This window comes from Uranotaenia lowii, chromosome 2 (assembly GCF_029784155.1).
Source record: "Uranotaenia lowii strain MFRU-FL chromosome 2, ASM2978415v1, whole genome shotgun sequence".
NCBI classification, from domain to species: domain Eukaryota; kingdom Metazoa; phylum Arthropoda; class Insecta; order Diptera; family Culicidae; genus Uranotaenia; species Uranotaenia lowii.
Genome location: NC_073692.1, coordinates 331,648,755 through 331,667,773, shown reverse-complemented (window position 1 = coordinate 331,667,773; position 19,019 = coordinate 331,648,755). Strand labels below are relative to the sequence as shown.

The 19,019-nt window shown below is 36.3% G+C and overlaps 1 protein-coding gene across 10 annotated transcripts in view; it reads right to left on the bottom strand.

Annotated features, from left to right (window-relative positions):
• Positions 1–6,359: 6,359 nt before the first annotated feature.
• Positions 6,360–19,019, bottom strand: part of LOC129744574 (heterogeneous nuclear ribonucleoprotein L) — a 528,701-nt gene continuing 516,041 nt past the window's right edge. For all 10 annotated transcript variants that reach the window (XM_055737162.1, XM_055737163.1, XM_055737161.1 and 7 more), the window contains one exon: positions 6,360–14,636. In XM_055737162.1, the coding sequence (XP_055593137.1) occupies positions 14,389–14,636 (248 nt within the window). In that variant the 3' untranslated portion in view covers positions 6,360–14,388. The remainder of the gene's footprint in view (positions 14,637–19,019) is intronic.

Genomic DNA, 19,019 nt, shown 5'->3' with positions numbered 1-19,019 from the left:
ATTCAAGTTGGTTTTCAATCTCAGGCAAAAAAACAAACATTGCTTTTTTATGTTGCCGTTTTTCTGTTATTGTTCTATTTGAAATGTCCGGCAAAACTTTCCAAATGTTCTAAAAAACTTAATTTAAACGGGGCGCGGCAGTTGGAACACTTTAGCGGGCCGATCGGAACAAGCCGCGGCGTGCGAAGAACCACAAGCAGCGCGTCCAGCAAAATGTGTTTGTTTGCTCTCCGAGTAGGTACGGTGGGTGGTGATTGGGACAGAGAGCCAAGCTGAGAGAAGAAATGCGTGTCGTACGTTTCTTGGTTAGAAATTTTCTGTTGATAGTAGTTCACGTGCTGCTGGTGGTTCTAGAAATTCAGGAATGATTTTACGTTTATAATTTTCATATTTTTGTGAAATCTCACAGCGTGAATTGTTGCACCTCACTAGAATGTAGATTTGCTTTCCAATGAATATAATTTTTATTGGTCCAAACAAAGTAAAAGCACTGATAATCCGGGTACAACCTGACGGTGGACCACAAAAACAGATGAAATTTCAATTTGTAAAAAAATCGCGCAAAGTAGTGAACTTTGAAAAATTCCAGTAAATTCAATTTTTGTCAAATCTAAAGACAGCAAATTGTTACAATTTTAATAAATTTTGTAGTCATATTTTTTCCAAAACTGTACCATCGCTCAAACAGTATTTTCTAGCAATCGAATGAAACAAATGTTTTTCAGACCACTTTTTTTTACTTTTTGTGACCATTTCATTAAAAAAAAATTAAAAAAATATTTCTTGGCTTCATGATGTAGGCATTAACTTCAGCTTTCATATGCATAAGGCAAATATTTTTTGGACGTGTAATATATGAACTACAGCAGTTTTTCTGATGCACGTTTTTCGGATTTTTTTTCTTTCATGCTGAAAAACGAGAAAACTAGTAGCTTTAGCTATATATTATGTTCTAAACATATTTTTTTGACATTACAAGGTTTCTATTGATATAAGTTTTGTTTAGATCGAACACGCCAAAAGTTATAACGATTTGAGCTTGTAGTGTCAAATTTACACTCCTAGTGCTGATTAGGGTAATGAAATCTAATGCGGATGAGGGTTAAACAATAAACTCTCTGGAGCCACCATTTTCTACAGCTATTACAAAAAAAAGTTCGTTGAATAATTTTTCTTTCTTTCAAAAATCATACTTACCCACCCTTGAAAACAGATGTCATCATATTTTCATTCTGGAGGAAACCATGTACTATTTCTAAAGAAGATAATTTCAGTAGGAAAATTTTTTCTGGGCGAACATGGACAACGAAGTGTTTCTTTCAAGCGTTTGTTTTGCAGCTGAGTTTTTTTGGTGTTTGATTGAGTTTTGTGATCTGTTGTTGAAGGTGGAAACGAGCAGCTTGTTATGAGTCAATTTGTTATGTTATATAAAGTTATAATTTTAAACTGGCATCTTGAATCTTGAAAGTTCTCGTATGTTGAATAAGTTATCCAGTAAGGTGTGTTGAATTGAAACTTTTTATGAATTTCAAAAAGTTCCTTTTCAGTCAAAATGAACGACGATTAACGAGATTAAGATATCCGGCTTATTATATCTTTTGAAAAAATCACTTTTTTGGTTTTTCTTAAATATTTTGCAAACGATGCAAATAAAACTTCAATATATGGAGCTTACTGGAAAATTTTCTGGCTACAACCTTGTCCAAGACAACAAATCGGTAGGAGTATCGAGAAAAAATTTATAACGTGCCAAACTGAGGATTTTTTCAATGAAAAAAAAAAACTAGCAGTAGATTTTCCGTCCAATTTTCAGAAGTGTAAAATAACACTTTCAAGTTTTTCAAGATATTCATTGATTTTGGAGTCTTGAAATTATCTGATGAAATGATCTAGATAAAATTCTCTATCATTACAAAAATAAAATTTGGGCTGCCAGAAATTTAGAGTCACCTGATTCCAGGATTTTGCAAAGTTGAAACTTAGATCAGGTTGATTTGTCTTTTCTTCTTAACATTTTAATTGGGAGCAAATATCAACTTTCAATTGATTGTACAAATGGATTTTTGTATTAAAAAAGTTTGGGCATTTCCAGTCGTGCAGCTTGTTGGAATCGAACAAATCCATGCCCTTTTTCACAGCAATACACCTTGTCTGAGGCCTCCAAAGTGGTGGCCCATAAACATGACTACACCATTCGATAATTTTCTCCAAAGTGTTAGTCGTCTTTAGTCTGACATAATTATCGGTAAGGATTTTTCTTTCATATTTTTTTACAGCAAAATCACGTTACCTCTATCAGGAGCGCATAAAATAGTTCACAAGACTTGTTCCGAAAAAGTGAAATATGATAATCTGTTAACTGTTGGTTTGATTGAATCTTGGGTAATTTTTTTTATTTTTTATTTTGATTGCTGAAGCATAAAAAAATATTATGAGATAGCTAAATTGAGCATTACATTACAAAATGGCCTGAGTTTGTTCGAGCCCAAAAGCTGCACGATTAGAAGTGCCCAAACTTCATTCAAAATTAGATTTGAACGATTCTTTTAAAGTAAAAAAGGACAGCTCCACATAATTTTAGTTTAATTTTTGCGAAACCGTTGCATCTGGTGACTATACATTTTTGGTGACCCTAATTTATTCTTGCCCATCATTTTATCAAACATTTAAAGACTCTAAAATCAATGATTTTCTTATTAAAAATAATATTCTGAAAATTGAACAGAGATTTTGTCAGTGTAGCTCATTTCTTTTCATGAAAAACAGAATGCTGAGTATAGGACGTTATGACTATTTTGCAACTTTTATCATATTGTCATCTTCGGAAAAGTTGTAGCTAGAGTATTTTCCAGAAAGCTCCATAAATTGAAATTTCGTTTGCATAGCGTGAGAATATTTTAAAACCCAAAAAAATGACATTCTTCGAACAAATTTTCGCGTTTTTTTTTTTCACACAAACATTTAACAAAAAAAAGTCTTTATATCGTAATCTCTACAAAATCTGACCTCTTATGTAATCAATAACATCAATAGAAGTAATTCAATCAAGAATTTTCTCGAGTGCTGTAGTTCATTCCTTTTTTTGTGAATTATTTCATAAAGAAAAAATTCAGGCAGAAATTCCAGATTATTCATCAAAGGGATGAGTTGAAAATCAGGTTTTTTTTCCTTTTTTTTCGGGATTTTCATCCCTCATGAAAATCAGGTGAAATTATAATATCGTTCCAAAAAAAAATCAACTGTTTCAGTTACTTATGTAATGAGAGTTATTTGTAGTATTGAAGATTGATATAGAAATCCTCAGTGTTTCCTGTTGATGTTGAAGAGATTTATAAAGTTTTGAAATACCTTGAACGTATTAAAACAATTTTTAAAAGAAACTGCAATCAATTATTTCAAGTTCAATGCTGATTGGAAAAAAATCTTTTCAAAATCGCAAAGTAATGTTTAAAATAACTGACAAAAGGTTTAATCTTTAGTATCCGTTGTTTGTAGTAGCGATAGCAGTTGGCAGTATTAGTGAGTGAAGAAATAGAAGTAGTAGTTTGAGTAGTAGAAATTGTTGTAGAAGTGCTTTCCTGATGGAGGGAGACCATTGTATATTGATTGGTTGACTGACTGGCTGACTGATTGGTTGGTTGACTGTAGTTGTGCGGGGGAGGAGAGGAGCGTGATGAAAACAAGTTTTTTTCTGTGTTTATTCAGTGTCTAAATGTATATATGTGTATTAATGTATTGTTTACATGTAGCAATTAATCCATATATAGATAGGGTTTTTTTTTGTTTTCTATGTTTTTAGTGTAATTTTTTTTTCTTTCCATGTATTTTTGCATATAATTTTCAAAGTTTCAAGTTTTTTTGTTGTTTTTTTTTCATCATCTGTTGTATTTGTTTGTTTTGTATTTTCTTTGTCTCATTCTTACAAGAGTAGATGATTTGCTTTCCTTTATTTCTTCTGCTCTCTACATTCTGATGCAATGTTTCTTGATGTCAAATGCCTCACTTGTTTGTTTTTATATATAATTTTGCAGTTTGTTTGTTAGTTTTTTTTCTAACTTTTTTATGTGGCTCTATTCAATGAGTGAAGAAGAATGAAAGTTGTTTGGCTATGGATTCTCGAATCAAATTTGATGTTGATTGTTGTTTTTCTTTATTTGATTTCCAGAGCTGGCTCTGTCTCTGTGTGTGTCGGTGTATTTTGATTGATGTGTTGTTCGGCTTTATTTTGTTTGTGTATATGTTAATTAGGTGATGTATGGTGTGTGTTGATGTGTAATTGTATTTGCTCAGCCTTGATGCCGGCTTGAAAGTGTAATAATTATGTATCAATGGGACAAACCCACCTTAGTATATAGTGTAGTGACATTTAATTATACAATTGATTAGCTGTTTTTTTGTTTGCTGCATTTGTCATAATCGTTTCACAAGACATATTTCTAGGCTGTATAATAGCATGTTCTGCTTGATTGGTTTTTTTTGTTTATTCGTTTACTGGGTATAAGTATTTCTGTGTGTTGCTCTAGAAGCAAAATTTTCACGGTAGCAGCATTTTTTCCACAATAAAACAACATGGTTTTGTTTACCTTTAAAGTTCAACCTTCTCCATCGTATTGGTTCGCACGAATTCGCGCTCACACACACATGGATGGAAAACAATCGACATTGTTCCAACGTGTGCGTGCCCTTTCTTCTACGCTCCCATATGTTTCGCATCGGTGTTGTTATCGTTAAGTGTTTGTTATTGAACTTTATTTTTGTTTTGATTCGATTCTACTTAGCAAAGGTAGAGTAGTTGTTTTGTTTGTTGGTTGGTTTTTGGTTGGCTTATGTTTTATGCAAACGATATGTTTGGTTCTAATTAGCTTAAACATCTTGTTTCTCACCGCTTTTTGTATGCAATCTCAATGCCACGTGTTAGTTTTGCTTGTTGTATTTGTTCTGTTTGTTGTTTCTGTTCCTGTTTTCCAGTGTAGAGGTGTCTCGTGTCTCTGTAAGAACGTGTGAGTGTCTGCAAAGTGTCAATGTGTTTATGTTTCATATGTGTCTCTCAATATGTTTACGATTCCTGATAGTTCAGTGTGGTGCCCATTCGCTCTTCTTCTTCTTCCGTGTTATCCGTGTCTTGTTTTTTTTCTAAATTTTTAACAACAATGTGTTTGTGTATTTTCTGTGGGATTTGACGGCCCAGTTGAGGCCAAGCGTTTCATTTTTGCTAAAACAATATGATGAATATGTTTGATGTGTAGTTTGATAGTCGTAGTTTGACGATACGCATCAATGATAATAATAGTTCACGAATACAGGCAAGTGTAAACAAACCATAAACAACAACTTTTGACTACGTATTGACAAATAAAACAAACAGCATTAACCTTCTTTCTTTTTCATAAATCGTTTTAGATATTTTTCGCCTATAAATTTAAATATGAAAACATGCTAGAGTTTCGTTGTCGAATGCGTTAGATTTTTCTCCTTTTCTTGTTTGTTTGTTTTGGTTCTCATTTGAATGTTGGTAGGTTTGTTTCGATTGGTTGATTGTTTTGATTGGAAGCTGGAGAGTCTGTGAGAGTGTTTGTGTGTTTGATGTGAGCAACTCACTCTGAAAATTGTGAACAGACGCCATTTGCAGCATGAAAGCGTGATGAAAGCCCCGAAGTGAGTATTTTAGTTCTATGTTTTTGAGTTTGTTTTTGAATTCGAGCCAAAAAAGATTTATACCAAATTTTGTGTTTCTCTCTGTAAAGTGGTCTGGGGCAATTTGTTTATGTTTTGTTTGTGATTGTTTGTTACTATTTGTTATTTTATCACACGCAAAATTATACCAGGAGTTCAGGCAACAAACAAATATTTTTGTATTTGAATTTTAAAAAAAGCTTTTTATTCAATACTTTGGTCGCTAGTAATTGGTTTTTAAAATTGTGTGTTTACTCTCTTACTCCGTTGTTCATCATTGACAACTCGCAAACTTGCACGTTCAAGTTGGCTTCCGGTTTGATTTATCTTCTTCTCCGCAATTCAATCGGTTTGGTTTGTTTTGTTTTCATTTTTGTTTTGGCACATAACCTCTGAAAAAGGAACAACGAAAAATAAGACAATATATGGTAACGTATTATTATCGCATGTTTTTTTCTCTCTTCTCTGTGATTTCTCGTGTGATGGAAAATCGATGAATGTGAAATCATGTTGTGGTCATCCTTATCACATTTTGTCTTAAGTTCAACCTAAACGGTTTTGCACGTCATAGTAGAAAGCGTTTCGAGGATGGTGGGACAGGGAATTTGAACCGAAAACTTGAACGATTTTGTTTTTTTTTGTGGCTGGGATTATTGATTGGCATACCGATCCTTGATTTGTTCTAATTATTTTTTCTGCATGCACCTTTCGTTTTTAGATTTTTTTTTTGATGTATCGGTGTGGACTGGCGATTTTGGTTTAGTGTTCGTTTTGGTTTTTTGCTGGGCGATTTTTTCCACTTTGCTAACGTAATTTTATCTTTTGTTTGTCTTAAAATTTCACGGTTTTATCGTAAGTTGTTTTTTGTGTTCTTCGCTATAGGCACATATTTATATAAATAATTGACACTTGCCTCTCTCTATACCATTGTATTTGGTTTGTTTCTTTTTCTCTTTCTTCACATTGGTTTCGTTTATGTTTTTCCATCAGTTGTTGGTGGTCTTCGTCTAACGAATAGATGTTTGTTTTATCTCTATTTTCGTTCTTTCGTTTTTAGTTTTGTTTGGTTGTTTGTTTAGTCTAGAGTCAAATTTTTAATGCTACATCTGTTGTGGGTCAGTATATTTCGGAGAAAAAATGGTTCGCTGATCACTACGCTGATTAGAGAATTGGATTGATCTTTGTATCTGCTTGTGGTTTCTGCCTTTTTCTAATACATTAAATATATGTTTTTGTTTGGAAACATTTAGAATGAATACTTTTATGCTTGCTCTTTTTTTTTTTCTTCAAAGGGGGATATTAGGATATAATTTGACATGCTCTAAAAATGATGCATCTTTACAATCTCGCTCACATTCTCTCGTTTCCCTTATTCTTCGATTTTCGGGGCTGTTCCGATTAAAATAGCTTTCGAGATAAACCCTCAAAAACTGCCTCAAACCTCAAAGCCTCTCGATCCTCAAAACGGATTCAACAGATTCAAGTCTAGCTTACTGCTTCTTACAACTATGTCATTTGTCACGATAGCTGCTGCCTTTTTTCTCCTATCGATTAGTTGTTTTCTTTTTTTACTTTCAATAACTCTAATCGGTCAAATTTAGCTAAAATATCAACTACGTCACTACTCACTTTTATTTAAAGTACTGTGTTTTTTGCCATTAGATTTTACGATACTTCTAAATTTACTCTAGAGCAGTTAAATTTCTGTTTGCATTTCTGCTTAGTAAATATTTGTTTCATTTTTATCGGGTATTTTCTCATCAAATACACTCATCTCGAAATGATATTTGTATTCCAAAAACGAAATATCTCTAGAACAAAACTTTATCGGTTTTGCGCGCGTTTGTTTTCCGAATTGCTGTTTCTTTGCTACATTTTCTTTGGGTTTTCGGAAAACACTTATAACCCGGAAAAAAAGATCGTGATTATCATCACATGAAATCAGAACGTATTGTTGACATTGTCAAACAACTAAAAAAACCGAGCGACGAAAACTGAACAACGTCAAAACATGGATATGTATGCATAACCTCAATATTGTCGTTTATTCCAGTGTGTTTCTTCTTGTTTGGGTTTCATTTTTTCCATCAACCACTTTTAATTTTAGGAGCCCAATTTTTTCTGATTTTATTAAATTTTTTTGGCGAATGCCTTCTTTTTTTGGGCTTAGTTTTTAAAGATTTTTCTTATTCGATTTCATCCCAATAACGAATGAAACGGCTCAACCTAGTTAACGAGTCAACAAAAATTTGGCAGAGCTAAGAAGCGTTTTTCACCTTCCGCTTTTTCGCAGTGTATTTTGCAATCAAAATCGATCGAAACTGAAAACCTTTCTTTTTAAACTTTTTCAACGATTGGGGATATTTTTGGTTGTTGTTTTGCTTTGTTCATGTACATATGTTGTGATTTTTCTTTCTTTCTTTATTTGTAGTTAGTTCAATGTCTTCGTTTTTATTCTCCTATTTTCGTTTGTTCACAAATGATTTTTTCTCTCCTTTAAGTAGAGTGTGTATAGTTAGGTGGGAAGAGTAGAGAAGAATTATTTGTTTTGTTATTTCGTTTCCTTGGTTTTTTTTTGTAAGTAGAGTTCGGTTGTTGTATTTTAGTACTTTTTTGCTAATAAATTTTGCGATAGTTTTCTATGTTGATTGATAGTTTTTTTTTACTGATGGACACCTTTTGTTTCTACCAATACTTTCTAGATTTATTGCACCATTTTTAAATTTTTTGGATTTGAAAACGAATAAAAATTAACGGAATAACTCACGAAAATAATTTCAGAGCACTAGAATAAAGCACACGAGCATTTCGAAATCTGACTCTTGAAAAAAATTTCAATCATGAAAGTAAAATTAAGATTTGATAGCTAGAAATTAATTTTGGTCTGAATTTTGAGTAATGATTTCTAAATTTTGGGTCCAGAATTCAAAGTTCCGAGTTTCAAGGTTTTAGGTCTGACTTCTGAATAATAAGTTCCGAGTTCTAAATTTAGAATTCTTAATTCCAAGCTTCAAATTCTGTGTTATGAATGTTGATATCGGAATCATGAGTTCGGAATTCTGAATTTTAAGTTGGATTTTGACTTTTGAATCTGAAAATCTTAAATCGCACTTAAGAAATTTGAGTTTTGATTTTTCAGTTCCTAATTCTGGGATCTGACTAACGAAGTTTTGGGATCTTCGCTAAACAGATTTTGGGTCTGAATTCTGACTCTCAAATTCTGAATTCAGGATTTTGAATTAAGAGCTCTGAGTTCTGAATTCTAGGTTCAGAATACTGAGATCTGAATTCTAAGTTTTATTTTTTTAATTTAGAGTTCTGCATGCAGAACACAGAAACACAGAATTTTGGATCCGAATTTTCAGTTCTGTTTTCTGAGATATGAGAGTTCTGAGTTTCATGATCTACGTTTTGAGTTCTAAGTTGTTGGTACTCAGTATTAAGAGTGCTGAGATCTTAATTCTTAGTTCGTTATAAGTTTCAATTTATGAGATCTCGAAACTGAGCTCTGAGTTATACATCGTAAGTTCTGAGATGAGGTTTCTCAGTTCTGAAATCTGAGTTCAGAAATTTGAGTTCGAAGCTATGAGTTTTGAACTACGAATTTTGAGATCTAAGTTTTGAACTGAGAATTTCTGATTTTTAGGGTAGGACCCCGAGTTCTAAATTTTAAGTTTTGACCTTCAAGTGCTGAATACTGAGTTCTGGCATTCTAAGATTTGAGACGTAAATTTTGTGTTTCAAATTTTGAGTTCTGATTTTAGTAATTTAAATATAAATTACATGTTACGAATTTTGAGATCTTAGTTCTGATTTTGGAGATGTGAGTTTTTAACTATGGGTTCTGAGATTTCGATTTAAAGTTTTGAGTTCTGAATTCTGAATTCTGAGTTCCAAATAGTGAGACACAAATGAATTGAGTCTGAATTCTTAAATCTGAGCTCTGAGTTCTAAATTCCGGATTCAGTGAGTTCTGAACTCTGTTCTAAGTTCTGAGTTCTAATTTTAAGCTCTGCATTCTGAGGCCCCCAAGTTCTAAACTCAGTAGTTCTGGATTCCGAGTTCTTCTGGTTTCTGCATTCTGAGTTCTGAAATTAAAAATCTGAGTTTTCAATTTTGATTTCCAGGCTCTTAATCCTGGATTCTTAGACTCAAAATTTGAATTCAAAGTTTCAAATTTTTAGCTCCGAGTACAAATTTTTTAATTTGAAGTCTGAGATCTAAATTCTGAGTTCGAAGTTTTGAGTTCTGAATTCCAAATTCAAAATTCTACACCTGACTTTTACACCTCAAAATTTTAAATTGAAAGTAAAAAAAATCCTTATGGACACTTCTACACAACAGAACTGTACAACACAAACATTTTTCATTGAGCAAACTTGTTTCGCGTGATACTGATTTTTTGTTTCGCCTCATGCCTCATGAACGGTTACTTTTTCTAAACTTTTTTCTTTCAACTCAATACGTATTTTGAGATGCATTGCCATCGGTTGGTTTATTTAGATTTTTGTTTGGCATGTTCTTCTATTATTTAACTTTTTTATGAATATTTTTAAATTTCCTTTTTATTTTCTCTCTGATTGCTTTACGGTGTTTTTGCTGATATCTTGTGAGTTTCCATTTTTTTTTTACTACACTATTAATTTTCTTTTAAGTTATACAATTAAGTGGTAGTTTTTCACATGTTTCCAATCACATTTCGGTGTTGTTGCGATTATTCACTAAGAACTAATTAGCGCCATGTATGGGTTTTTCCTTGTTCCATTTTTCTGCTGCTCTCATTCTTGGTTTTAAGCGAATTTGATTTTTTTTACAATGATCACACAACGAAAACCAAAAATATGACGACGACTCGCAACTTATTACTCTCTAATTATATGCTCATAGTTCTTTTTTTACCCAAGCGTGGGTGAGTTGTGGTGGGTTGTTGTTGTTAGGTTGTTCTTAACGAAGAAGAAGATTTATAGAGATTTTCGCTTAAGTTAAGTGGTTAAGGTTTAGTATAGCAATAAATATATGGAGAATCACCTTACGCACATACATAACAAAACATATTTTATTCACATCCACAGCCGTGATTTTCTTACAACTTTTTCGTTTAGTTTGAGTGTTTGTGACAAAACAATATTTAAGGATTGCTGGAACAAAAAACGATTGCCATTTTAAAAGAGGGGTGGTTGTTTCCGTTTTTACTTTACTACTGATTTCGGTCGGTAAGGTTTGGCTTTGAATTTTTTGCACATTTTTAGGTTTTGGTTCTAGCAGAACATGAACGAACTCTTCCCATTTTTGTCCTAAACAGTTTAGCTATAGGTTTATTTTTTAGGTTATTTTGAAATAACAACATCGAGGGCTATTATTTACCACACTACGGGTTTATTTTTCTTAATTTTCTTTTAAGATTTATCTGTTTTTCATTTGTGGTTTTCTGATTCTTGATGTAACTATTGCCTATTGTAGTTGATTGCCGTTTTTTTACTTTTAAATTATAATTGAACTTTTTCCCATCTTTCACGGTTCCTTTTTCGCTCTCTCCTTTAAGAAAAAAATGTGCCTCTGAGTGAAGAGATGATTTTACTTTGAGGGTGCCGTTTTGAATTGTAGAGTTTTTTTTTAATCAAATAGTCTCAGTAACGCTTCGTTTGATTCTATTGTACCAATAGTCTCTCTACTAGGATATCTTTTGTTTTGGTTTGGTTTTGTAGTTATTCAAACACAATCACCAATCGACGAAAGTTGTATAGAACTTCGTCAAAGATGTATTTCTCGATTGTGTGTCTGTATTTTGTTTTCTTATAATTTGTTTCGTAGATTCTAATTTAACTGTCTTTTTCACTAGAATTTATTTAGCCTTTATCGATAAAGAATCTCTCTTTGTTACCCCATTGTAGGTTTGTTTTTTTTTCTTATTTTTGTTATTCTTATCTGTTTCGAAAAGTAATAAAATGATATTACTTAAACATTGGACCACCATACATTATTGATTATTTTGTGTGTGTATTTTTCTTACAGTTATCGCGCTTTTTACAATAGTTAGGTTTACTTCAAGACGTTCCTTAAATTTCGTTTGTTTTCTGACAATTGTGGGTGCTTATTTCAGTTTTTTTTTATTTTGTAAATATAAATATGCATCATCTGTTCGTGTCTTGATAATTTGTGTAGAAGGGTTTTTTTTTCATTTGTTTAATTATTAGCATGCGTTTGGATAGATTCCCATTCGTTATGAATTTATGTGTGTGTATTTTTAATGATATAGTTTGGAGAGTAGTGTGTATATGTGGGATATGTTGCTTCTTAACAGAGGAAATTGTCAAAGGAAAGAAACAAATAAAGAATAAAAACATAACAAACTGTTGAAGAAATGAAGCAGGAATTAAAACAATAAAAGCAAAAAGACAAAGGAAGAATAAACAACTTAAAATCTCTTGCTGCGTTTCGTTTTTCCAAGTTTTTTATTTTATTACGTTTTTTTTGGAACTTTGATCCAATAGATGTCAGATTCAATCAATCCTGAACAACAAATTTGATAAACAGCTAAATCCAATCGGTGGTAATTCAAATAACATTAGAAAAATATAGAAGGAACTGGGTATAACAAACAAAAAAAGCGAGAAAAATCAAAGCAGAATCGATCAAAACTTAACAGCTAGCTATACGGAAAACAAACGCTATCATAAGAAAGTGTTTTTCCTTTTGTTTGTTTGTTTGTTAGTTATGGAAGATCGAAGTTTTTTTTTCCTAGCTTAAAAACAAAAACTAAAGTAACGTTTTTCCCTTACAAATAAAACAAGTAATCAATTAACATCAACAATATTGTATGTACTTGCTTGGCTGAGCGTGACTCGGTCAGTTCCGTCTGAGCCTGAGGTCCTACTCGTAAACAACCTCTGATGTTGCTGCTGCTACATAATCAGTTCTTTCAATATAACAGAAAACTTGAGACTTGAATAAGCTTACTGTATTTTTTGTATAAAAATTTACAAAAGAGGAAAAAAATCTAACTGAGCTGCGACTCGTTTGTTCTTAACACACTAAAATTGCGTTTTAAATTTAAATCGGTTTCCGGTATACGGATCGACTGATTGCCGGTGATGGTCTCCTACTAAATTGTCATTTTACTTCGATTTCACTTAAAAGAGAACATCTGCACTAAACAAAAAGGACTTTTTTTCTAAAATTTTTATTTAAAAAAAAAACAAAAATAACCTATTTCTCATTGTCATCCAGTCAGATATGCTTTTGGTTCATATACTCTGATTATTGATGATAGCACACTAGCTAGTGTGTTCTTGTGTTCCAGTGTTGGTTTTATGTATCAGTGTTGTTTTAAGCAATCGGTGACCTTTCTCAGGGTTGCCAAGGTGATTTGTTTTGCTTCTTTTTGTTCGTTTGCTTTCGTATAAGTGGTAAGTGTTTTATATGCTTTGCGTATGTATGCGTGTAAGAGTGTTTAACTTGTGGTGTTCAGTAGTGATTGGTTCATTCCGAACGAAAAGTTTTAAAACGATTTTATACAAGGGTCTCGTTTCCTTCTTTTGTTTTGTTTTTTCATCTCTGTCTATTAACGTTAACTAACTTATTTGCTAGAACTAAATAAATTCCATTTGAATATTTTTGATGTTTCTCTTTTCTTTAATCTTTGTTTTCGCTTTCTTTTTTTATTATTTCTGATTGCAATGATTTATTAATGTACACGGTTTAAAACTAATTTCGCTACGACTCCATTTGAACAATTGACTAAATTTAAAAAGATTTAACGAATTCATTTCCTTCCAATTGATGCAACAATTTGGAAACTAAACAATCTTTTTATTTCTTTTATTTTTATCTACAAGAAAAAAAAACAATTCAAAGATTTAGGTAGGGCAAATCAAAACCGAAAAAAAATAACAGGGGCGGAAATTCTATCACTCGTATCACACGTTCGCGATTTCCACTCGTATATCAACTAATTTAAAAGGAAAAACAAAAAAAAATAGGGAAAAAATAAGGAGCAGTTTTGAACATCTATCTACTAAAGTGTTGCTTAAACTAATCAATAAATAATGTCTTTTTAAAGGTTCTTTGCCTGTCGATCATTTGGACTAAGTTTATCCTTTTTTTGCTTACTTCCAACATCCGTTATTGTGCCCTAACTCAATCGGATCGCATCTTAGTTTTTTTTTTTCATGAGTAGCAAACGATAAAATCGACACAGGATTATCAGTTTCTCTGGCAAACGAGAAACTCCAAATTAGTTTTTTTCTTCTGTTTCTATACAATGCTTTGCTCAAAGTGCCAACACGAATTTCCGTGTTACAATTCTTCGTACGATTTTCTGTTTTTTTTTTTTTTTTCATTTGTTACAAGGTAGCCTCAACATCATCAATCAAAACCACCGAACGCCGCCGCAATGCACGCGTATGTGTCGTTTTTTTCCTGGATGATCACTCGAAATGGAAAGAAATTCTAACAAAAATATCAACTAAGGCATTGCACGAGACTACTAAACGCGGATCATTTCCAGGTGAAAAAACCTTCAAGCAGCTGTGGCTGTGGCTAAGCTCCATCCTCCCTTATTCATTTGTTGGTGAAATTTTTGGCGTGGACGTACATGCACATCCCTACGGGTGCCGCCACCGGGATGAAGCTGTACGGAGAATAGACGGCGGAGGAATTAGCCGGTGCCTGTTGTGATGATGGCTGTGATGATGATGTTGCGGATCCGGCCAACATTTACATCGGCATGTCGTCCTTGTGGATGCCGCCCGTCGAGATGACCTGCACCGCCGATACGGGACCGGAAGCGGCCACGGCAGCGGAAGCGGCGGCTGCTGCGGCGACGGCTGCCGCGGACATTGGGGTCGCGCCCTGCTGCACCACCACCGGGATGCTCATGTTTTCCATGTTTTCCTGGTTCCAGGCGCCATTCATCGTTTTGGACGAGGAGAAGCACAGCTTCATGATGAAGGGGAACTTTGTGCCTGGAAAGAGTCGATGGAAACATTGTACCGGGGTTAAGTAGCTGGTTCGCGATTAGAGCTTACATGGGACATAACGAACTTGTAAGAAGACTTTGCTCATTGTACTACAGTAGGAAAGAAATCGAAATTATTCCCATTTATAGTAGAACTGAAATCTAGAGTTTACAATACAATGTAAGAAGGATGCAGTTCTATATATATCGACTGACAAGAACAGTAGAATGTAATTTTTCTATTTTTTAATCATACTTGAAAATTACCGCAAAATGAAACCATAACCATTTTCACATAGCACATTTTTTCCCACACTCTCAGATCGAATGAAACGGCAAAAAGAGCACCATCGTTTGGTAGCAAAATTGACATAGGAATTTGGCAGAATTGGCATTGTAAAAATTCTCTAATTTAATGACATCCAGTGTATGGATCCAAATAACAGCCTGCCTGTATGCGCTTACAAGGAAAGCTTAATAGAAGAGAGAAATAAAACGTTTCTCTCGATCCCGTATTAAAGCGGGCCATAGACTACACCCCATTATGCGCAAATTCGATGATTCTACGACTTCTGTCTGAATCTATGCTTGCCCACTCACTCTAGGCTCCGGCTAAGGTCAAACCACCTCTAGTCCGGCTGGGGCTGTGTAAATTTCTTTGGGGAGAACTCAATCCCAAGCCCGAAAGCCCAGGATGACAATCTGTTTTAAGCATTTTGTAAAGGCATGTGCAGATGTGATTCTGAAGGTCTGTTATATACACTTCGCCTTCATCTACAAGTTGTTTTAAACTGCCGTCCTCAGAAAGACAATTGTCGACATCGCATACGTAGAAGTTGTACAAAAGTGGACTCAAACATGAACCTTGGGGTAGCTCCATGTAAGATCAGCCGTGGGGTAACGGCATTAGCATACCAAATTCCCGGGATCGCTGACCCATGTAGTAAGAGGCGACTAAATTCAGCAAACCTCCTTCCTCCCTATAATGACCTTCGCAAACGAACTCGGATTATGCACTTGGAATAGATTGAAACCATCTTCCCTTCAAATGATAACACATGCAACGAAAATGGATTATGCAAATGGAACTGATAGAAAACCCTCTTTTAAAGACACATACAACGGATATAAACTATGCAAACGGAACTGACAAAACCCCTCTATGGATGAAGAAATACGCAACGAATTCGGAATTTGCTTACGGAACTCATTGGATACAACGACCCAAGGTTGCCCAAAGTGTGCCGCTCATGAGAGCGCGGAACCGCCTCCATGCGAAAGACCGTGATGATGAGGCGGAAGGCTGGCGGGTCGGAAAAGTATCAGTCGCAAACGGTAGCCTGTGAGGATCCTGGACGCACCCCACAGTAGTGAAGTCCTTGCTGCGCTAAAGCGGGGCACTGGCGCAGTGGACCTAATATTTACCTAGCTTCTCGTGGGACTAAACATGAATAAAAACCGCAACAACACCAAAAACAGAAGGAACGTCGAGACAACTGACGTTAGCTCGGACGAATGAAGAGAAGGCAGAAGAACACAGACGGAGGTCTTTGCTAAGAGAGAACTTATTAGGCCTCCTCTATTGAGCAAAGTAGCAAAGGAGACATGCAACTGATATGGACTATGAGCGGGAAGCCGAGGCTGTGGAGAAAGACCTGGAGGAAACAAAATTGGTTAGTTTTCAAGGACCTTCGAAGGAGTCCAAGCCGAGAAGAATCGCGGAGAGAGATCGCGACTCCCCCGTCGTAAACGATTCCTCCAAAAAAGAAGGAGTTTGGACTACGAGGATGCTGACGGAGAAAGCAATGCTGGAGGCTGGCGAATGATTCGTAATAGAAAGGAGAACGAGAAAAGAAAGGTCGTCATGAAGTCAGAACCACCCCCAAAACTCAAACCTCAACGGGTGATGGTCGGGAGTGATGAACTTATCGTGGAAGCGAAAGAAGGCACAACGTATGCAGACCTGTTCAGGTAGCTAAGCGCAGAGCCAAGTTATCTGCTCTTGATGAGAGCGTCACCAAAAAAAGACGCACCCAAAAAGGCGAACTTCTAGGTTAAAAAAGACTTCAAGGCACTTGCTGAAAGCTTCCTAGGTGATAAAGCGACTTTCCGAGCACTAACGCAAGTCGCATCTATGGAATGCAAGGACTTGGATGAGTTAACCACTACAGAGGAGCTCGCGAAAGAACTCTCCAGCATATCTGGCATGAGCAACGCATCAGTAGCTATAAAACTAAAAAAGGCGTACGATGGAATGCAGATTGCAACAATTTTTCTCTCACCAACAGCGGTCAACACGCTACTGACGGCAGAGAGTGTAAGAGTAGTAGGGTAGGGTAGTCAGTGGGGCACTTCATAACCTCGCCCAGGATACCGAAACAAATGCAAAGCTGCTTAAATTGCTGGGACTTTGATCATCAATCCATAAGCTGCAACGGACCTGACAGGTCACAATTTTGTCGATACTGTGGTGAATACGGACACTTAGCTTACGATGGCAAAAATCAACCGAAATGCGTGCTGTGTAAGCATGCGGATCACAACACCCACGAACTGGTTGGCTTGGACTGTCTGGCATACCAAAAGACAAATACAAGCCAGTAAAATTGGATGTAATCCAGCTAAATCTGAACCATAGCGAGGTATCACAGCTTCTGCAAGAGCAAACGGCAGACGAAAAAAATTCGATGCAGTGCTATTGTCGGAACCATAAAGAATTCCGTTTGAAAATGGTAATTAGGCAGCAAATAGGTCTGGCGTAGCTACTGACGTCATCTTCTCCTGCAGCTGCTACGCTCCACCAAGATGAACGATCGGGGGATTCAACAGAATGTTGGATGAACTCGCTCACGAATTAAGGAAAGGCCCTTGAAGTGATAGGGGGAGACAATATCGCTTGTGCGGTCAACTGGGGTTGCAGGTGCAATAACCCTAGAGGCCACAGCTTACTAGAGGCATTCGCGAGATTGGAGATTGAGCTGTGTAATACTGGAGTTACCCGCACCTATCGCAAGCATGGAATACTAAACAGAACGTCAGTGATTGATGTCACATTCGCAAGCCTATCACTTCAAACCGATATGAATTGGAGAAGGTGTGAAGACTTCTCCCATAGCGTTCACCAAGCGATACGCTATAGCATAGGAAACCGGAATCTCGTGGTTGAGAGGCCGGATCAAGAGCGGAGATGGAAGACAAAAGCTTTTGATCGGGAAGACTGCTTCGAAGCTATAAACATGCAGGGTGTATCGCAAGTGCAAAACACTGAGCAGCTTACGAAAATTATAGTAGCGGTGTGCGACATGACTATGCCCAGAAGAAGTATACCGAAGTTGTGGCGACCAAGAGCTTACTGATGAACCTCAGAAACTGCCGAGCTGCGTGCTAGCTGCCAAGAATCGAGAGATTCCGTTTATAGAGCAACCAGGGTAGCACTCAAGCGAGCTATCACTACGAGCAAGGAGAACTGTTACAGAGCATTGTTTCAAAGCGTAGCGTTCCAAGTCCCGAACGTGTGCCGTGACAGGCGCGAGTCCAGGATAAGCTGCTCTCGATCTGGCACACAACGGGCAGGAAAATCCGAATCCTAGGGTTGCCAGCCAAGGCGATAAAGAAGACCGGACAACGGTCGGAGTAGACTGACCCCATCGACGGGGGGCTGTCGAGTAGAGTGCGTCCGACTCCACGGTTTGAAGCTACAAAGATAAGACAATACCTTCTGCGTAGCGGAAGCCGTGGATGCGCCGCGTTCGTGCGTAGGATGCTCCACCTTCGGGGAGTATCTGAGTAGAGCGGTTCTCAACGACAGAAGCAGCGGGGATAAGACATGACCTTCTTCGCAGTGGAAATCGTTGGGAAAGGGTTATTCCACGTTCGGGGAATACCCACGGGTAGAGTGGCTCTCGACGTCGGGTGAACCATTCGAATCGGAGTAGGACGACGTCTTCGTCGGGAATCATCTGAGTCGTTGCGTTAAGTCCCGCGCGTGTGCCGTGACAGGAGCGAGTCTAGGATAAGCTGCTCTCGATCAGGCACACGACGGGCAAGGTGGCAAACTTCGAACCCTGAAGATAAGAGATCGGGCCTCGAGTGGAGGAGAGGTCAGGTCTCAAACCTTCAGGCGGAGAGGTTTGTGTGGTCAACCCCGAGTCTTTATGATAAGGAATCGGGTCTCGAGTCGTAAGAGGAGGGATCATGCCCCTTATCAACAAGAGGAGGAGTACAAGTGGTTATCTCGAGTCATTGCGAGGAGAGGTAAGATTTCAAGTCGTTAGAGGAGAGATCGGGCCTTAAATCGTGTAGAGGAGAGGTAAACCTCGAGTCGAAGCGAGGTGGGGTCGGATCTCAAGTCGTTAGAGGAGAGATCAGGCCTCAAGTCGCGAAGAGGAGA